At 45.1% G+C, this 16,025-nt stretch overlaps 1 protein-coding gene across 1 annotated transcript in view; it reads left to right on the top strand.

Annotated features, from left to right (window-relative positions):
* The first annotated feature begins 341 nt into the window (after positions 1–341).
* Positions 342–16,025, top strand: part of COMMD1 (copper metabolism domain containing 1) — a 127,125-nt gene continuing 111,441 nt past the window's right edge. Inside the window, exon 1 of the mRNA XM_074949610.1 lies at positions 342–569. Within this exon, the coding sequence (XP_074805711.1) occupies positions 384–569 (186 nt within the window). The 5' untranslated portion in view covers positions 342–383. The remainder of the gene's footprint in view (positions 570–16,025) is intronic.

Raw genomic sequence — 16,025 nt, 5'->3', positions numbered from 1 at the left:
CCACTTGTCCCTGCAGAGCTAGAAGTGAAGGGGGCAAAGGTAAGAAGACTTTGTCCAGTGTTTGCTGAGCCTGGCGCTGGGAGAGGGGATGGGCGGGGAGGCTGGGGGCTGCTGTCCCGGGAGGGGGGGGTCTGCGGGAGGAGCGGGCTGGGTGGCACGTGGGGCTCCGGGGCTGGCTCAGGCCTGTCCCCTTGAGGCGGGGGCGGAGCGCTCTGGCGGCCTCTCTGCGGGAGCAGGGAAGAGCCAGGCCGGCTCCAGGGGGAAGAGCCGCGTGCAGAGGCACCAGACGGGGGCGCTGTGGAGAGCTCCGTCCCTCGCTGGGTTTGTCTCCGCCCGGCCCCCGTCACTTGCCGTGCCGGCGCTCGCTCGCTCCCCGGTCCGGCATGGCGGCGGAGCAGCCCCAGCCCGCGGGCTCCAAGCCGCTGAGCGGGCTGCTGAGCGGCATCGCGCAGGCCGCGTACTACGGCCACGCGGGCGTCACCGAGGAGCTGCTGCGGGGCCAGCTCTACCCCGAGGCGGCGCCGCACGAGTTCCGGGCCCTGCTGGCCAAGATGAGCGGCGTCCTCAAGGTAGCAGCGCCCGCGGCCGGACAGACGGACAAGCTAAGCTGGGGGGAAGGGGGGGCGCGAGGGACAGACGGACAAGCTAAGCTGGGGGGAAAGGGGGGCGCGAGGGGCAGACGGACAAGCTAAGCTGGGGGGAAGGGGGGGGCGCGAGGGGCAGACGGACAAGCTAAGCTGGGGGGAAGGGGGGGGCGCGAGGGGCAGACGGACAAGCTAAGCTGGGGGGAAGGGGGGGGCGCGAGGGGCAGACGGACAAGCTAAGCTGGGGGGAAGGGGGGGGCGCGAGGGGCAGACGGACAAGCTGGGCTGGGGGGAAGGGGGGGCGCGAGGGGCAGACGGACAAGCTGGGCTGGGGGGAAGGGGGGGCGCGAGGGGCAGACGGACAAGCTGGGCTGGGGGGAAGGGGGGGGCGCGAGGGGCAGACGGACAAGCTGGGCTGGGGGGAAGGGGGGGGCGCGAGGGGCAGACGGACAAGCTGGGCTGGGGGGACGGGGGGGGCGCGAGGGACAGACGGACAAGCTGGCCTGGGGGGGAGGGGGGGGCGCGAGGGACAGACGGACAAGCTGGGAAAGGGGGGGCGCGAGGGACAGACGGACAAGCTGGGCTGGGGGGAAGGGGGGGGCGCGAGGGACAGACAGACCGACGGACAGTTGATGTCACCATTTACAGGCATGACACAAGGGGCTCACGGGTTAAACAAACCCAGCTGCGCAGTGAACGAGGCCCATGAGCATCCGTGGGACCAAGCAGAGTTTGGTGCTGGGGTTGCCCCACGGCCGTTGGGATGGTCCCTGAAACCTCGGCCCAGTGACAGCCCTCAGAGAGGGGCAGGGGGGCTGGGTGGGTGCCTGCCTGCCCGTTCGCTTAAAAGAAAAAATCCCCTGCTCCTGTAAGTCTGTTCTTGCCCCATGTTGCAGTGGCAACCGCTCATGGGAGTTGCAGCCGAGATTTGGGACAAGTTGGTGGGTAAAATCGTGGGACGTGGCTGGCATGGCGTGGGGCGATTAAGGTGTCGAAGATGGAAGCAGGCTACATTTTCTTTTAAATGTTACTACTGGTTGAGGCTGGTTTGACTAGACATAATTAGAGCCCTACCAAATGCCTGGTCCATTTTGGTCAATTTCATGGTAATAGGATTTTTTAAATAGTCAATTTCATGGTTTCAGATGTTTACATGTGAAATTTCATAGTGTTGTAACTGTGGGGGGTTGTGACACAACAGGGGGTTGTGGTGGGCAGTGGGGTTGCCACCATTACTTCTGTGCGGCTGCTGGCAGGGGCGCTGTCTTCAGAGTTGGGCGACCACGGAGCAGCAGCTGCTGTCCAGGTGCCCAGCTCTGAAGCCAGTGTCGCAGCTCACAGCAGCGCAGAAGTGAGGGTCGCAGGGTATTGTGGAGGTCATCACTTTGGGGGGGTGCAAGGCCAATCTTATGGGTGGGTCGCCGCCTAGAGCCTCATGGTCAGGGAGGTGCCATGATCCAACTCCCCCCGAGCCAGCCCAAGGCTCCTTTAACCTATGAGTGCTGGGCCTGGAGCTGGGAGGGGCAGGGTTGGGGGTGCCCCAGACCTTGCACTGTGCTCCAGCTGTTAGTCCCGGCTTAGCTGGGGAAGGACAGGACTTTCTCTTCCCCTGCACAGGCCGCTCCAGGGGGCAGGTCAGACCCCTCTCCGGGAAACTCCCCTCGCAGCAGGAAGCTCCATGGCTTTGCTGCCTGCAGAGCCTAGCCTTGAAGGCAACACAGAAGTAAGGGTGTACCACCCTGCAGGGGAAGAGGAAGTCCTTCTGGGACTAGCAGCTGGAGCCCGGTACATGGTGGGAGGCCCCTTCAATAGCCAGATTTCAGGGAGAGATCAGATTTCATGGTCCATGATGCGTTTTTTAACAGCTGTGAATTTGGCAGGGTCATAGACATAACACATAGTAGTAGCAAAAGCTTCCCCTGTGGTGTCCCACTAATGTTTCTCAGCCCTGATGTGGAGGGACCATTTCAAGGGGTTAGAGGGTAGTTCAGTTTCTAAACTGATTTGTTCTTTGATGTCTCAGTTGAGAATGCCAGCAGAATAACCAACTGGTGTCAGCTGTGGTGGTGGTTTTGTAATGTGAACAGCTGTCCGTTGGACTGTGCACTGAGGCCACCAAATCATTTTACATAAACATGAAAACTGGTATCACCTGGAGTGAATGTTAGGAGTTACCAGTCTACGGCCATGTTCCTGCAGTCATCTCCATGTAGGTAGGAGGGTCTATCAGCACAGATGCAATCGCAGAGTTAGGTGTTTCACTTGGATGTGAAGGTGTGATTTAGAAGTTAAAGGCTCTATGTGTTTCCAATTTCTGAAAAATCTGGTTCTCCCCAGGACAATATTTCTTACACTGAATTTAACTATCCATTATATGAGTGACCATGTTGCCTAAATCTGTGTATCTAGCCAGTCACTCAGTCAAACAAATAACGGTGAACATACCTTTTGCAAAGCAGAAGAGTTGTCAGAATACTCTCTGCTCTGTGGTATTACTGCAACATTTAATAGGAGCAGGTTGGAGTTGGCTGCAGCTGAGAGTGTCTTTATGCACATCAAAGGAACAGGAAAAGTTGGCAGAGGGCATTTTTACCCTGGTACCCTATTGACACAATGTCTCTGTACTGCAGGTAGGGAAAATGGAACTGATCAACCTCTATAAAAAATATCAAATTACTACCTGAAGTCACTGTACATCTCACTATACAGAAATGAGTTACATCTGTCAGCGTAGTTCAGCAGATAGGAAACTGGAATGTGACTTAGGAGATTGGAGTTCTATTTCCAGCTCATCTAAATTGAAGTTACTTGCCCAAAATCAAACAGCACCTGTTTGTCCTTCTGTTTCCCCTCTCACCCTATATCTATCTCATTTATTTAGAGCGTAAGCTCTTTTCAGGGCAGAGACTGGCTTCTACTGTGTGTTTGTACAGTACCTAGTGCAATGGGGCACTGATCTCATTTGGAGACTTTAGACACTACTGTGATGCAGATAGTAATAACACATATAAAATAATAGACTATTTTTAAAATTATTAATATATGCAATGCATCGGACTAAGTGCAGTTTCTGTAAACATTTTCTTTTGTATCATTTAAAAAAAATGAAGAGTAACTAGTAGGTACTCCTTGATTTGTTTGAATAATTATTGTAATAAGCATGCCTGCTGTGAATAACTCATTCCCAGTATAAACTGAGTAGGAAATAAAATATTTTATTTACCCAACAAACAGATTTTCATCATGTATCCCTAGTAGAGGAGGAAAGCCTTCATCTGGCATTGGAAGTAGAAATGTTTCTTAGGAATGTATTTTTTAATCTCTAGGTCCTGCTAGGTCTAGATCCTACTAGGAAGTTATAGTTATTAGCGGAGTGCAGTGGACAGTGATGCTTTGCTTAAGACTATAATTAAGAGGTATACAATAGGCAGCCCATTGGTTCTATCTTCATTTGGCTAAATCAGATAGCTAAATCATTGCTGCCACCTAGTGGAGAAAGTGTTAGATTTCTCAAATTATATTTTTTAGCGATTTTTATTATTACTACTAATGGCTTTGGGGGATACTTGTATCCAAATGTATTTAAAAACATTAGTTGGCTTGCATTCTGTAAACAGTGTTGTTCAGTTAATGTTTCTATTGTACTTTTTCCCCTAAAACACATTTTTTATTTTTATTTTTTTTATAAATATAAAATAAATGCATTGTACCCTATATTTGTACCATCACAATGTGTCACTTTTTTATTAGATATTACTTCTATTATTCAGATTGACTAAACTATTCTTCAACATTGCTTGTTGTTCAAATTATTGTCTTTCTGATCAGTAGCTGTGGCTCTTGTGGAGTATTTGGGACTGCTATATGTGACTTCTGAAAGATCAAAAACTAGCGGAGAAGAATAAATATAAATGTCTTTCTATAATTTTTTTTGTTTCTGATTGAAATCACAAGGTTGAAAGTAGGCATTGTACAAAAAGATGCTATAAAAGGCAAAATCTTTTTGTTCCATATTTTGCTATCAGTTACTTCTGAAATGAAATATTGTCAGTTTACTAGTTGAAAACAATAACTTGGTTTCTGAATATGGGTACGCTCAGCTGAGTATCTTAAATATGAGCTGTTGCTTCAAATCCATCTCACCCATATCCTAATGAGTGAAATCACCAGCTGCGAAGTCTGCCTGTTCTTCCAGGACTATATTGGCCCTTCAATGCAAATCATAGCGAATTTTGTTTTTGTCAGTAAACCTAGGAGTTGTGTTCACATTTAAATAACACTTTCAACTGAGAGTCATGGTCTGTATGGAACCAAAAGGTCTTGAGTTCTTATTCCAGCTACTGATTCCCTCGGTGGCCTGTGGCAAGTCACTTGACCTTTCTAACTTAGTTTCCCTTTATGTAAAATGGGGATATTACTTCCCTCACATGACCTTTGAGGATTAAGGACCAGTCCCTTTAGGTCTTTTCTCACATGTACAAACCTTATTAATTTCCCACTACTCATGATGCCTGATAGTGTTTGCAGCACTAGGCTATAATTTTGTAAAGCTCTTTGCAGATAAGAACACTATTTATGCTACATAATTTTACTAAGGAAATATTCTATTTTTTCTGTTTTTGTGGCAGAGAGTAATTTTTGGGATGACCTGGTTAGATGTTCCCCTCTCTTCCTTTCCGCTCAAACTGTAAATATGGCTTATTGTTGTCACATTAATTCTTCCCATTCTGTATTTTTGTTTCTGACATCACTTTCTACTGCAATCAGGAGTTTTTAATTGTCTAAATTTTGACTGATGGTTCTTGTTCAATTCTCGATTTGTTTTTCTTTGATTCTGTGTCTCTGGTTCTGGGTGTGTCCAGTGTACTGGGTATGAGGGCAGGTCTACACTACCAGGCTACATCGGTCTAGCTGCACCGCATCTGCTGAAGACGTGCATAGTCTGTTGTGGACAGTACTTAAGTCGATGTAACTTATGTCACTCAAGGGGGTGTCTTTTTCACACTCCTGAGTGACGTAAGTTACATCGACTTAAGAGGTAGCATAGTGCAGCCTTCAGGGTAGTGAAGACCCGCTAAGTCAACCACAGATCGCTCTCCTGTCGACTCCGGTACTCCACCAGAACGAGAAGCGTAAGGTAAGTCTTCCATTGACCCAGCATGGTGTAGACACCGCAATAAGTCAGTCTAAGCTACGCTGACTCCAGTTACGTTATTCACCTAGCTGGAATTGCTTAACTTCGGTCAACTTAACACCATAGTGTGGACCTGCTCTGAGATACTTTTCTTGTGTCTGGTCCTTTAAATCTTGTTTTCAATCTTTCATTGGGCCCCTTTTTCCATGTCTCTTCTTTTTTTTCTTTTCTCTCTCTTTCTCTTTCCTTTTTGTGACTTTTTATACTTCCACTTTTTAATCTGAGTTCCATGGGTGGGGGGGGGGAGGGGAGAAAAAGCTGGAAGTCAGTGCAAAAAAAGATGAAATGTAGTATTTTAAATGTATATAGCATCATAATTCCCCAAAGATCCCTAAGTTTGTAAAGTGCTTCATCTACTCCATGTATGTGTATGTAGCTCTGTAGATAATGTTCACCACCACTGAAATGTGGCAGCTATTCAGCAGCGCAAAATACTGTATTGCAGTTCAGGGCTGGAAGGGAAGAAAAATGTCATATCCAATTGAAACAGCAAGGGGGATTTAGGTTGGCAGAATGTAATTGCTAGAGTTGGAATTTGGCCAGGGTACTGGGGTTAACAATGCTTTTCTTATGGCAAGTCCCATGTTTTCTTTAATGACTACATGAGTTCAGATCCTCATTGGTTTTTAAGGCAACCCCACCGCGCAGTGCCTATAAAATCATGTTGGGGCATTGGCTCAGTATTGACTCACAAGGTAGGTAGGGTGTCATTAGCTGAATCTTGAACATGGCTTCCAGCAGCACCAAGAAGTATTTGGAAGACTTCAATTACTGATAGACTCTTAATTTGTGATATGTAACACTATTATTTTCAAAATGGTACGAGTGGGTTCTACTTAGCTTCCAGAAAATTTAGATTTTTTTTTTAAACCATTGCTTTTCACCTATAATTGTCACACTGTTGAGGTATCTGGATTGGGAAGATAACAACACATAGTGGGGAGAGGGGTTATTTTCCAGCTGGAGTATTGGTCCAGATTGGAAGCATCTTTCCCCTCCTTTATTTTTACTTCCCCTTCTGCCTCTCTTCCACGCCCCTTGTTATCCCTGTCTTTTCTCCCCATCATGTTTATGCTGTGCTGCTGCTCTGTATTTGCTTATAGCAGGGTGAAAGTAGGTTAGAGTCTGATAGTTAATTTGAGATTGTGATTCTCTCAGCTGCATGTGCATTTGGGGTGGAGTAAAATGTGGAGTGACATGCGAAAAAGAGGTATAAGTGTGGACTTTAGGGTCCCAAGCTCCTCCCCTAAAACAGGGATCTCTGTGATATGTCTGGCCAGCTCCGCATGCTCCATTGCCAGATGCTCTCCCTCTCCTTCGTTACAGGTTAAATGGTTTGGGAATATCAAGATTTTGCCCTTGCTTGGTATCCGTTTACTTCAATGGTAATATATTGTCAGGCGCAAAACTACACTGGCCAGAAGCCCTAGGTTGCTGAGTATAACTGAACAAGAAAATGTTTCAAGGCACTTAGGTCTGGCAGACCATTGAGAAAACATGTATAATCTGTCGTGGGAACTAATTCACTAGGGATGAGACTAATTCAGGAGCCTGTGAAAGCTGCTCCTTAACTTTCTGGAGAGGTTACTTGGTCAGTGTGGGTCTGTCTATGCTGCAATTAAAAAACCCCGGCTGGCCCATGCCAGTGGCTTGGGCCGGGGTGTTAATTGCAGCTTAGATGTCCGGGCTCTGGCTGGAGCCCAGGCTCTAGGACCCTGCAAGGGTTGCAGAGTTCGGGCTATGGCCCAAGCCTCATGGGCCAGCTACAGGTTTTTAATTGCAGTGTAGACATACCTTATAAGGCACTCCTAAGCCCTGTTACTGGGATGAAAAAGCTGGTACTGGAAAGAATAGCACTATCTTAGCTTTCCTTAACATTTCTTTTAAAAAGAGTAACATAATAGTTATATCTATGCTTCCTCCTTTTGAGCTCTCTTAGCAGGTTCATAGGTCTTAATCTGAAGATGATGGCCATGGCAACCGTCTGAGGGAAATGGTGTGAACAGTTGGGGTTAAAGCTAATGAGGGTTTCCTTTCCCTTATTGGATATTGGGAGCTTCAAGAGCAGAGTGGATGACTGGCTCCACCTGAAGATCTGTTCCCAGATGTAGGTCTGCCATATCTTGATTTTCCATTAACTCCAGAAAATCTTCCCCACAATTGTGATGTTTACAGCAATGCTGGGCATTTCTCCCTGATGCTTTGCGTTTTTCCCTTCCATTGGTGTGTTACAGGGGATGGAAAGGAACATAGGAATTGCCATAGTTGATCAGAGTATTTGTTCATCTAAGAGCACTGGCCTTTCTCTGGCAGTGAAAAGTATCTGAGGCTTCAGAACAAGGCAAAGTCCATGCTTCCTTATTGCATAATGCACTTAGTCAACTGGTCAATGCTGTGCACTTTGTGCGTAATTTCTCTCCGATACCCATATGCAGTTCAGCCACCTGATGCTGTGAAGCATGAGATTTGGTTACCCACATCACTCTCAGGGCAGGTCTACACTTACAACACGGCAGCGACACAGCGGTACTGGTGCAGCTGCACCACTATAGTGCTTCAGTGAATATGCTACTATGCTGACGGGAGAGCTTCTCCTGTTGGGTGTAGTTAATCCACCTCCACAAGAGGTGGGTAGCTGTGTTGATGGGAGAAGCTCTCCTGTTGACACAGCACTGTTTACACTGGGGGTTAAGTTAGTATAACTGCGTTGCTCAGGGGTGTGGATTTTTCATACCCCATAGCTACATAGCTATACCAGTGTAAATTTAGAGTGTAAACCTGGCCTAAGTTTGTACTTATTCCTTAAAAAAAATAAAAAATGAAACAATCAAAAAAAATCTAGGCATACTATTTGGATGTGTTTGCAATCAACATAAATGAGAAGAAAGGCATTCTTGTACCCCTCTGCTCCCCACATGTGGAAACTGTGGTATACTTTAAAAATATTGGTTTTATTGGAAGCAATTAAATTATGAAACCCAAAACTCTATATCAGATCTATTGCAGATATAAGCATTTAAATGTTTTCTTTCACCAAAGTTCTGCATAAAGTATTGTCCCTCTGTGTATAAAGAATCCTGTGCGGGGGCCTGAACAATCCACTTCTTATTATAGTTTCTTTTCCTGCCCACATACCATTTGTGGGAGGTAAGGGTGAAAGAAAGGGGAGGCATTAGTCCATGTCCGGATATTTTAGTAATAACATGTCCTGAATATGGTATTGCATAATTTTGCTGTGCCATTAGGGATAATGATAGCAAGGTGGAAGCACTTTGTTCCCTTTTGTTCAACAAATATTACAAAGAATTAAACCATAATCCTTGATAAAACAACTTTGTAACAGCCATAAACCAAACTTTGGAGTCCTTTCTAGTTCAGTTTCTTAGAATTCTTTTATGTATTGTTTTTGTGTGTGGCCGATAGCTGTGTTTCAGGTTCTGCGTCTCCAAACGCATGTTGTTGTTGAAGTTTACCCAAAGTTTTGCAGGAGAAAGAATTTTTATGGTCATATCCTCATTGAATAACACAATTGAGATTTAAAACACAATTGAGATTTTTCTATTAAATTACCTTGAGATCTGGAGAAAACAGCTGGAAAAGTCCTTCTACTGCTCTTGCAAACAGATTCTGAGTATGATGTCTGGTAGAGGAGCGTATTGTTGCTCTTTATTCTGGCTTACCTTTTGATTCCCTCTCCATAGTATGCCATAACACCAGTTTGCATACTGTTTAATAAGGTCCTTCCTTTGGCTGTAGGTCTTCTTGAGCTGTGACTTTTACTTTCATCCAGCTGACATATTCAAATGATATCTTGTAAAGCTGGGCTGTGCCAGCCGATAAGAGTTTTCATTCCTCTGATTCATGATTATTAATGACAGGTTTCAGAGTAACAGCCGTGTTAGTCTGTATTCGCAAAAAGAAAAGGAGTACTTGTGGCACCTTAGAGACTAACCAATTTATTTGAGCATAAGCTTTCGTGAGCTACAGCTCACTTCATCGGATGCATACTGTGGAAAATACAGAAGATGTTTGTTTTTATACACACAGACCATGAAAAAAATGGGTGTTTATCACTACAAAAAGTTTTCTCTCCCCCCTGCCCCACCCCACTCTCCTGCTGGTAATAGCTTATCTAAAGTGATCACTCTCCTTACAATCAAGGAGAGTGATCACTTTAGATAAGCTATTACCAGCAGGAGAGTGGGGTGGGGCAGGGGGGAGAGAAAACCTTTTGTAGTGATAAACACCCATTTTTTTCATGGTCTGTGTGTATAAAAACAAACATCTTCTGTATTTTCCACAGTATGCATCCGATGAAGTGAGCTGTAGCTCACGAAAGCTTATGCTCAAATAAATTGGTTAGTCTCTAAGGTGCCACAAGTACTCCTTTTTATGATTATTAATGTTTCTTCTGAGACACAGAATCAGCCACTGTTTTGTTTCTGGAACACTCTTCTCCACTTGTTGGTGTTTTTTCCCCGATCTCAGTTTTTTCCATAGAGGGCAATTAGTTAAGGGGTAAATGATCTGACCTGTTGTCAAGATTCCTCCCCCACTCTGAACTCTAGGGTACAGATGTGGGGACCTGCATGAAAAACCTCCTAAGCTTATCTTTACCAGCTTAGGTCAAAACTTCCCCAAGGTACAAAATATTCCACCCTTTTGTCCTTGGATTGGCCGCTACCACCACCAAACAAATACTGGTTACTGGGGAAGAGCTGTTTGGACACGTCTTTCCCCCCAAAATACTTCCCAAAAACCTTGCACCCCACTTCCTGGACAAGGTTTGGTAAAAAGCCTCACCAATTTGCCTAGGTGACTACAGACCCAGACCCTTGGATCTTAAGAACAATGAACAATCCTCCCAACACTTGCACCCCCCCTTTCCAGGGAAATGTTGGATAAAAAGCCTCACCAATTTGCATAGGTGACCACAGACCCAAACCCTTGGATCTGAGAACAATGAAAAAGCATTCAGTTTTCTTACAAAAAGACTTTTAATAGAAATAGAAGTAAATAGAAATAAAAAAAAAAAATCCCCCCTGTAAAGTCAGGATGGTAGATACCTTACAGGATAATTAGATTCAAAACATAGAGAACCCCTCTAGGCAAAAACCTTAAGTTACAAAAAAGATACACAGACAGAAATAGTTATTCTATTCAGCACAATTCTTTTCTCAGCCATTTAAAGAAATCATAATCTAACACATACCTAGCTAGATTACTTACTAAAAGTTCTAAGGCTTCATTCCTGGTCTATCTCCGGCAAAGACAGAATATAGACAGACCCACATACCCTTTGTTTCTCTCCCTCCTCCCAGCTTTTGAAAGTATCTTGTCTCCTCATTGGTCATTTTGGTCAGGTGCCAGCGAGGTTACCTTTAGCTTCTTAACCCTTTACAGGTGAGAGGAGATTTCCTCTGGCCAGGAGGGATTTTAAAGGGGTTTACCCTTCCCTTTATATTTATGACACCTGTGTTTCCAGAACCTCAAAATTCTCCTCTAGGGTATTAGATTCTTGTGAGATTATACAAATATTTTTTCAGCCAATTTGGTTTTGTCAGAAAGTAGTGCTTAGTGGCAAGGAGGCCAGTGTTATTGGACTGCATGCACTGAAGACATCTATTTTTGGATTTCTCTCCGTTTCATAAGAACATAAGAATGGCTATATTGGGTCAGACCAAAGGTCCATCCAGCCCAGTATCCTGTCTACGACAGTGGTCAATGCCAGGTGCCCCAGAGGCAGTGAACTTAACAGGTAATGATCTAGTGATCTCTCTCCTGCCCTCCATCTCCACCCTCTGACAACCAGAGGCTAGGGACACCATTCCTTATCCATCCTGGCTAATAGCCATTAATGGACTTAACCTCCATGAATTTATCTAGTTCTCTTTTAAACCCTGTAGTAGTCCTAGCCTTCACAACCTCCTCAGGCAAGGAGTTCCATAGGTTGACTGTGCGCTGAGTGAAGAAGAACTTCCTTTTATTTGTTTTAAATACTCATTAATTTCATTTGGTGGCCCCTAATTCTTATATTATGGGAACAAGTAAATAACTTTTCCTTATTCACTTTCTCCACACCACTTCTTATTTTATATACCTCTATCATATCCCCCCTTAGTCTCCTCTTTTCCAAGCTGAAAAGTCCTAGCCTCTTTAATCTCTCCTCATATGGGACCCGTTCCAAACCCCTAATCATTTTAGTTGCCCTGCTCTGAACCTTTTTTAATGCCAGTATATATTTTTTGAGGTGAGGGGACCACATCTGTATGCAGTATTCAAGGTGTGGGCGTACCATGGATTTATATAAGGGCAATAAAATATTCTCCGTCTTATTCTCTATCCCTTTTAAAATTATTCTTAACATCCCGTTTGCTTTTTTCACTGCCGCTGCACGCTGCATGGATGTCTTCAGAGAACTATCCACAATGACTCCAAGATCTTTCTCCTGATTAGATGTAGCTAAATTAGCCCCCATCATATTGTATGTATAGTTGGGGGTTATTTTTTCCAATGTGCATTACTTTACATTTATTCACATTAAATTTAATTTGCCATTTTGTTGCCCAGTCACTTAGTTTTGTGAGATCTTTTTGAAGTTCTTCACAGTCTGCTTTGTTCTTAACTATCTTGAGCAGTTTAGTCTCGTCTGCAAACTTTGCCACCTCACTGTTTACCCCTTTCTCCAGATCATTTATGAATAAGTTGAATAGGATTGGTCCTAGGACTGACCCTTGGGGAACATCAATAGTTACTCCTCTCCATTCTGAAAATTTACTGTTTATTCCTACCTTTTGTTCCCTGCCTTTTAACCAGTTCTCAATCCATGAAGGGATCTTCTCACTTATCCCATGACAACTTAATTTACGTAAGAGCCTTTGGTGAGGGACTTTGTCAAAGGTTTTCTGGAAATCTAAGTACACTATGTCCACTGGATCCCCCTTGTCCACACGTTTGTTGGCCCCCTCAAAGAACTTTAATAGATTAGTAAGACATGATCTCCCTTTACAGAAACCATGTTGACTTTTGCCCAAAAATTTATGCTCTTCTATGTGCCTGACAATTTTATTCTTTACTATTGTTTCAACTGACTTGCCTGGTACTGACGTTAGACTTACCAGTCTGTAATTGCCAGGATCACCTCTAGAGCCCTTCTTAAATATTGGCGTTACATTAGCTATATTCCAGTCATTGGGTATAGTAGCTGATTTAAAGGACAGGTTACAAACCATAGTTAATAGTTCCGCAATTTCACATTTGAATTCTTTCAGAACTCTTGGGTGAATGCCATCTGGTCCCGGTGACTTGTTACTGTTAAGTTTTTCAGTTAATTCCAAAACCACCTCTAGTGATACTTCAATCTGTGACAATTCCTTAGATTTGTCACCTACAAAAGACTGCTCAGGTTTGGGAATCTCCCTAACATCCTCAGCCGTGAAGACTGAAGCAAAGAATTCATTTAGTTTCTCTGCGATGATTTTATTGTCTTTAAGTGCTCCTTTTGTGTATCAATCGTCCAGGGGCCCCACTGGTTGTTTAGCAGACTTCCTGCTTTTGGTGTACTTAAAAAACATTTTATTACCTTTAGAGTTTTTGGCTAGCCATTCTTCAAACTCCTTTTTGGCTTTTCTTATTACATTTTTACATTAATTTGGCAGTGTTTATGCTCCTTTCTATTTACCTCACTAGGATTTGACTTCTACTTTTTAAAAGATGCTTTTTTATCTCTCACTGCTTCTATTACGTGGTTAAGCCACGGTGGCTCTTTTTTAGTTCTTTTGCTGTGTTGTTTAATTTGGGGTATAAATTTCCTTTTAGCGTCTTTCATCTCCTCATGGCTGAGTTCTTTTTAGCCTTCAAAACCATAAGGTTACAGAAAAGTTTAGGAACATGGGCAAATAAAATGATGATCAAACAGTTTGTAGGAGCTCTAATGTGGCCATTGTAACTTCCAAGCACTTCTATCTCCTAAAGAGAAAACATTTTGAAGTTGGGACCCTAGTACAAAAATATTATTCAATGAAAAGTATATCGAGACAAGGCGGGTGAGGTAATATCTTTTATTGGACCAACTTCTGTTGGTGAGAGAGACAAGCTTTCAAGTTACACAGAGCTCTTCCTTAGGTCTGGGAAAGGTACTTGAGCCAGGTCTACACTACAGACCTATATTAATATAATTACGTCGCTCAGGGGTGTGAAAAATTCACACTCCTGAGTGATGTAGTTATACCTAACCCTGTGTGTAGACAGTGCTATCCTGTCAGCGTAGTAATGTCTTCACTGGTGCAGCTGTATCACTGTACACGAAGACAAGCCCTCAGAGTATGTCTACACTTCGGCTATGTCTACACTACAGTGTTATGTCAACGCAGGTTATGCTGATGGCCATTATAATTGTATCGATCGTGCATGCTCACACAACGCTCCTTGTGTCAGCTGAATGCATCCATAGTTGGTGCTCTAGCATCGAGAGAGAGCAGTGCAGCTTGTGCATGATGGGCGTGGGCTCACCGTCCCATGCTGCAGTTCTTTCTGTCCCATCATTCCATGGGCTTCCGACTATGTTTCGTGATGTTTTTCAACAGCCCCTGTAAACTGCATGCCCCCCATCTATGCCTGAAAGCATGGATTCTGCACTGCTCACCAATCTTGCTGTAAGTGTTATACAGTAACTCCTCACTTAACGTCGTCCTGGTTAACTTTGTTTTGTTGTGACGTCGCTGATCTATTAGAGAACATGGCTCGTTTAAAGTTGTGCAATGCTCCCTTATAATGTTGTTTGGCAGCTGCCTGCTTTGTCCACTGCTTGCAGGAAGAGCAGTCCGTTGGAGCTAGCTGGTGGGGGCTTGGAACCAGGGTGGGCCGGCAGCCCCCCATCAGCTCCCCTAAGTTCCCTGTATGGCAGCTGCCCAGCAGGCTACCAATTGCCAAGCAGTTAAGCTGCCCCTCCCCCCACTGCCACGTGCTGCTCCTGCCCTCTGCCTTGGGAGCCTCCTGCTTGCTGTGAGGGGGAAGAGGGGTGCTGATATCAGGGTGTCCCTCTCCCCCTGCTCCTGTACCCCATCTCCACAGAGCAGGAGGTGGGGAACACAACAGGGCTCAGGATGGAGGGAGCTTGCTGTCAGCAGCTGCTGTCTCAACTTGCTGATCTACTTAAAAAGGCAATGTACTTAGAGTGGGGTCAGTGTACTTAAAGGGGCAATGCGCGTCACTCTCATACACACACGCGCCACCCGGCACTTTGGAAAGTGGAGGGAGTGGTGCACTCCAGTGGGATAGCGTGGGTTCATCATCATGTTCAGTTTCCGCAGGGAATGTTCACAGCCACTGCCATGCTTCTATTGTTTCTCCTCCCTCCATTTCTGCTGCCTTGGAGAGTGTGAGGCTACATTAACAACAATGTGTTAACCCTTGAGGGCTCAGCCAAGTGCTAGTTCATCATTTAACAGCAAGGCATTCCATGAGAAATAGCCCACCCTCTGACTCCCAAGCTTCACAATCATCATTGCTGTGTACAGTATTAAATTGTTTGTTTAAAACTTATACTGTGTGTGTGTATATATGTATGTATGTGTGGGTATAAGTTACTTCTGCAGCGTTTGTGGTGAAGACGCTCTATGGTGGCGGGAGAGAGCTCTCCCGGCGGCATAAAAAACCCACCCCCACGAACGGCAGAACCTATGTTGGTGGGAGAAGCTTTCCCGCCAAGATAGCTCTGTACACACTAGCACTTATGCGGGCATAATTTATATCTCTTAGGGGGATGGTTTATTCACACCCCTGAGCAACATAAAATTATGACAGCTGTAGTAGAAATTAACCTCAGAGTCACAGCTAAATATGAGGGCAAACAGGTAAAGTTTAGCATAAGCAGTTAGTACATATTCTAAGGCAGAGGTTTTCAAAAAAAATTTCTGGCAACCCAGCTGAAGAGAATTGTTGATGCCCGTGACCCAACGGAGCTGAGGATGAGGGGTTGGGGTGCAGGAGGGGGTCAGGGCTCTGAGCTGGGGGGTGCAGGCTCTGGGGTGGGGTTGGGGATGAGGAATTTAGGATGCAGGAGGGGCTCTGGGTTTGGGGTGGGCTGGGGAAGGGGATTTGGGTGTGGGAGGGGGTCAGGGCTCTGGACGGGGGGCAGGCTCTGGGGTGGGGTTGGGGATGAGGAGTTTGGGGTGCAGGAGGGGCTCTGGGTTTGGGGTGGGGCTGGGGAAGGGGATTTGGGTGTGGGAGGGGGTCAGGGCTCTGGG

The sequence above is a fragment of the Natator depressus genome, chromosome 3 (genome assembly GCF_965152275.1).
Source record: "Natator depressus isolate rNatDep1 chromosome 3, rNatDep2.hap1, whole genome shotgun sequence".
Classification (NCBI taxonomy): Eukaryota; Metazoa; Chordata; order Testudines; family Cheloniidae; genus Natator; species Natator depressus.
The sequence above is the reverse complement of the archived record's forward strand: the minus strand, read 5'-3'. Positions and strand labels throughout refer to the sequence as shown.